A 3,699-nucleotide genomic window follows, 5' to 3' on the forward strand; every position below is an offset into this window, starting at 1 on the left:
AAAAGGCAAGTTAAAAGTCCCCCCCTCACAATTTTAAGTTGAAAAGAAGGATGGGTGATAAATAATTACTTTTAGAGTAACAAATACTATTTAAGTGCAATATGCAATATTTACTTAGTGTATTAGTGTAAACTCATCATCATGTGAGTTAAAATGCTTGATATTTAACAGAAGCTACTTGCGTGGCTTTTATTTTGAAATACAGCCATTTGAGCGCCGCGTGTTCTTTCTGTGTTCAGTGGAGGTACAGAGTCGTGTGATGTTACAGGTAAGGGCTTTTTAAATTACACCAGCTTGTTTTATATGATTTTAATAAGTGTTTAATGAGCAGTTTTCTGTGGCGTCTTATTGGTGTTTTCGGTCAATGGCACTAAATGTGCTGTTATTGCACGCAGTCACCAACACACGTGGATAAAGATGGACATACATTGAGTCTATACTTGTTATAATCTTGAATGTTTTATATTTATTATTATTGTTATATGCTTTGAAAGATATATAATATTACAGCGTTAACATAATATGGGTTAGAGTGTCTTTAATCATCTCCACATATAACGTTAGTCAAATATCATTGAATTTAACATTTCAGGCCTAATAAAGTCAAATGAATGAAATCGTAAAATATGGAGAAGTCATTAGTTTTAAGCTATGATCAGTTATGAAATATGTTTTTATGAGTGCATGTTTTTAATTCTAAAAACCACAAACTAAATTCATTGGTAGGAACTCTGATTCATATATAATAATTTTGAATCTATCATGTTTTCAGTCTGTTCATGCAATGGCTGATGATGGTCCAGCAGAGGATTATCCCACTGAAATTGAGGAAAACCTGAATGATTTTGAGTCCTCTTTGAGCTCTGTCCAGAATATGGTCCAAACACTTGTGTCTGTATCCAGAAGTGACAATCTCAAAGTATGTGAAAGTAAATGCACAAATCAACAGTTATATGAACATCATCACATATTAATAACTTATTTTTGTACCTCATTCAAGCTGGATCCTCTAGATCGAGCTAAATTGGATCTGATGTCTGCATATGCCCTCAACTCAATGTTCTGGAGTAAGATTTTATACCTTCATTGTTTGCTTTCATGTCATGTGTAATGAAAGTTACCAGGTTATAACAAGATATAACTTTCCTTCTTAGTGTATCTGGTGACGCAAGGAGTCAATCCAAAAGACCATGCTATTAAACAAGAACTGGTAAGATAAGTTTGTCATTTTACTTATTTTTAGGTTTAAATGACAAGTTAAAATTCATATATATATATATATATATATATATATATATATATATATATATATATATATATACACACACACACACAGACTATATTGCCAAAAGTATTGGTTCACCCTCTTCTAATGAACATGTTTGACTACTTTAGTAATTTCTATGAGTACAAATCTTAATGTTAAAGCATATAATGATATTTTAGGGAATTGTGTGCTTCTAATTTTATAGCAACAGTTTGGACAGAACCCTTTTCTATTCTAACATGACAGTGTCTCTGTGTATAAGACACGGTTCAAAAAGACATGATTGATTGAGTCAGTGTGGAAGAACTTGACTGGTCTGCAGAAAGCCAAGTCCTGATCCCAACTGAACTCCTCTGGTGTGACTTTATATGCAGACCTTGAGCCGAAAACTCATCACCAAACACCAATGACTTGTACATAAGAGTACCGTCATTTTAGACACGTCCAAAACTGTTGCAACAGAGATGGAAATACAATTTTTAAATGCATGAATTATGTTTCCATCTTTGTTGCCACAGTTTTGTTGCCTTCTTCTGTTCTAGAGAAGGGGTCCCAACACTTTTGTCCTTATAGTGTCTATACAAGTCATTGGTGTTTGGTGATGAGTTTTTGGCTCAAGGTCTGCATTTAAAGTCACACCAGAGGTGTTCAGCTGGGATCAGGACTTGTCTTTCTGCAGACCAGTCAAGTTCTTCCACACTGACTCAATCAATCATGTCTTTTTGAACCGTGTCTTATACACAGAGACACTGTCATGTTAGAATAGAAAAGGGTTCTGTCCAAACTGTTGATATAAAATTAGAAGCACACAATTCCCTAAAATATCATTATATGCTTTAACATTAAGATTTGTACTCATAGAAATTACTAAAGTAGTCAAACATGTTCATTAGAAGAGGGTGAACCAATACTTTTGTCAATATAGCGTGTGTGTAATTATTTTTTTTTCTAAAATATAATATTTTTTTCACAGACTAGGTGCAAAGTGATTTTAATCACACTAGTTTAATAGTAACCTTTTTGCCACAAATCCAGTCTATAGAATCTCAACTTGAATTTAAACTAGAACATTTCTTTAAAAATATACTGGGACATATATTAAATCTGTGAACAGAAATACAGTATGTGACGGTAAATTGCATTTTTTCTGAAGGATGGTTGACTGTTTATACTGAGTAATTGAGAAGGGAGCTAACATCCTCCTTCACCTCACAGGATAGGATCAGGACATACATGAATAAAGTCAAAGAGATCACGGACAAAAGAAAAGCTGCACGCCTGGACAAAGATGCAGCATCGCGGTTTGTTCGGAATGCATTGTGGGATGCAGAGGACAAGAAAAGAAAAGACTCAACTGAGCATCCCCACAGAGGAAAGCACATACGCTTTTCTTGATTCAATTGACTGGTGAAGTTTTTAGCAAATATTTAGCACAACAAATATCTGAGGAACTGCATAAGAAGTCTGTCGTTTATCCGGTGACGTGCAATGATGCTGTCGAGTAGCATCATTCTTTTCAAGATCGTGACTAGTTTCAAACTAAAGAAGAAACCCAATATAAGTTACAGGTATTTTTTTTTTATTTTTTTTTATTGTTTTATTCAGTTGCATTTGAAGACAATGTTTATTTGTTTTTTTTTAGTATGTTTTATATCTGGGGTTACATAATCTGAGATGTGGACCATCCATAATACCAGTCCCATTAAAACTACTAAATCCTTTATGTCTTGTCAATTCATTTGCAATTATTGCTGTCTTATGATTCATCATTTTTAGAATGAAATAAACTGCGGCTTTGCGAATCCAGACTGAATCCAGTTACAGGGATTATTTTTTCTTCGAAAAAAATCACAGTGAAATATAGTTGGCCTGTTTGTAAACAAGTGAAGGACAACTTTCTTAAAAGGTTACTCCACCCCAAAATGCAATGATTAATGAAAATTTTGTCATTAATCACTTACCCCCATGTCGTAACAAACCCGTGAAAGCTTCGCTCATCTTTGGAACACAATTTAAGATATTTTGGATGAAAACTGGGAGGCTTGTGACTGTCCCATTAACTGCCAAGTAAATACCATTGTCAAGGCCCATAAAAGTATGAAAGACATCGTCAAAATAGTCCATCTGCCATCAGTGGTTCAAACGTAACGTTATGAAGCGACGAGAATATTTTTTGTACGCAAAGAAAACAAAAATAATGACTTTATTCAACAATTTGTCTCCTCTGCGTCAGCGTATTGCCATTTTGGAGAATATCTGCTGGATGCAAACAGCGTATGCTGTTCTGTGTCAGCAGCGCCACGAGGATACGCTGTTTTCGTTCAAATGAAAGCGTAGAAAACGTGTAGTTATTTTTATTTTCTTTGCGTACAAAAAGTATTTTCGTAGCTTCAATGTTAATTGTTTGCCAGTCAATGGGACAGTCACAAGCC

General features: G+C 34.4%; 1 protein-coding gene across 1 annotated transcript; it reads left to right on the top strand.

Moving 5' to 3' along the window:
• Positions 1–202: 202 nt before the first annotated feature.
• Positions 203–3,083, top strand: c1d (C1D nuclear receptor corepressor). Its single transcript, XM_079440436.1, has 5 exons — positions 203–268; positions 773–919; positions 1,001–1,067; positions 1,155–1,210; positions 2,483–3,083. The coding sequence occupies exons 1-5, from the start codon at positions 260–262 to the stop codon at positions 2,660–2,662; spliced, it is 459 nt and encodes a 152-aa protein (XP_079296562.1). The 5' UTR covers positions 203–259; the 3' UTR covers positions 2,663–3,083.
• Positions 3,084–3,699: the final 616 nt, after the last annotated feature.

The sequence above is a fragment of the Barbus barbus genome, assembly GCF_936440315.1.
Source record: "Barbus barbus genome assembly, chromosome: 18".
NCBI lineage: Eukaryota > Metazoa > Chordata > Actinopteri > Cypriniformes > Cyprinidae > Barbus > Barbus barbus.

What these genes read in the sequence shown, in the direction of transcription:
- c1d (XM_079440436.1), top strand. An exon ending in CCAGAAGTGACAATCTCAAA is followed by an intron (nt 920 to 1,000) that starts GTATGTGAAAGT and finishes ACCTCATTCAAG; the next exon opens with CTGGATCCTCTAGATCGAGC. An exon ending in CCTCAACTCAATGTTCTGGA is followed by an intron (nt 1,068 to 1,154) that starts GTAAGATTTTAT and finishes TTTCCTTCTTAG; the next exon opens with TGTATCTGGTGACGCAAGGA.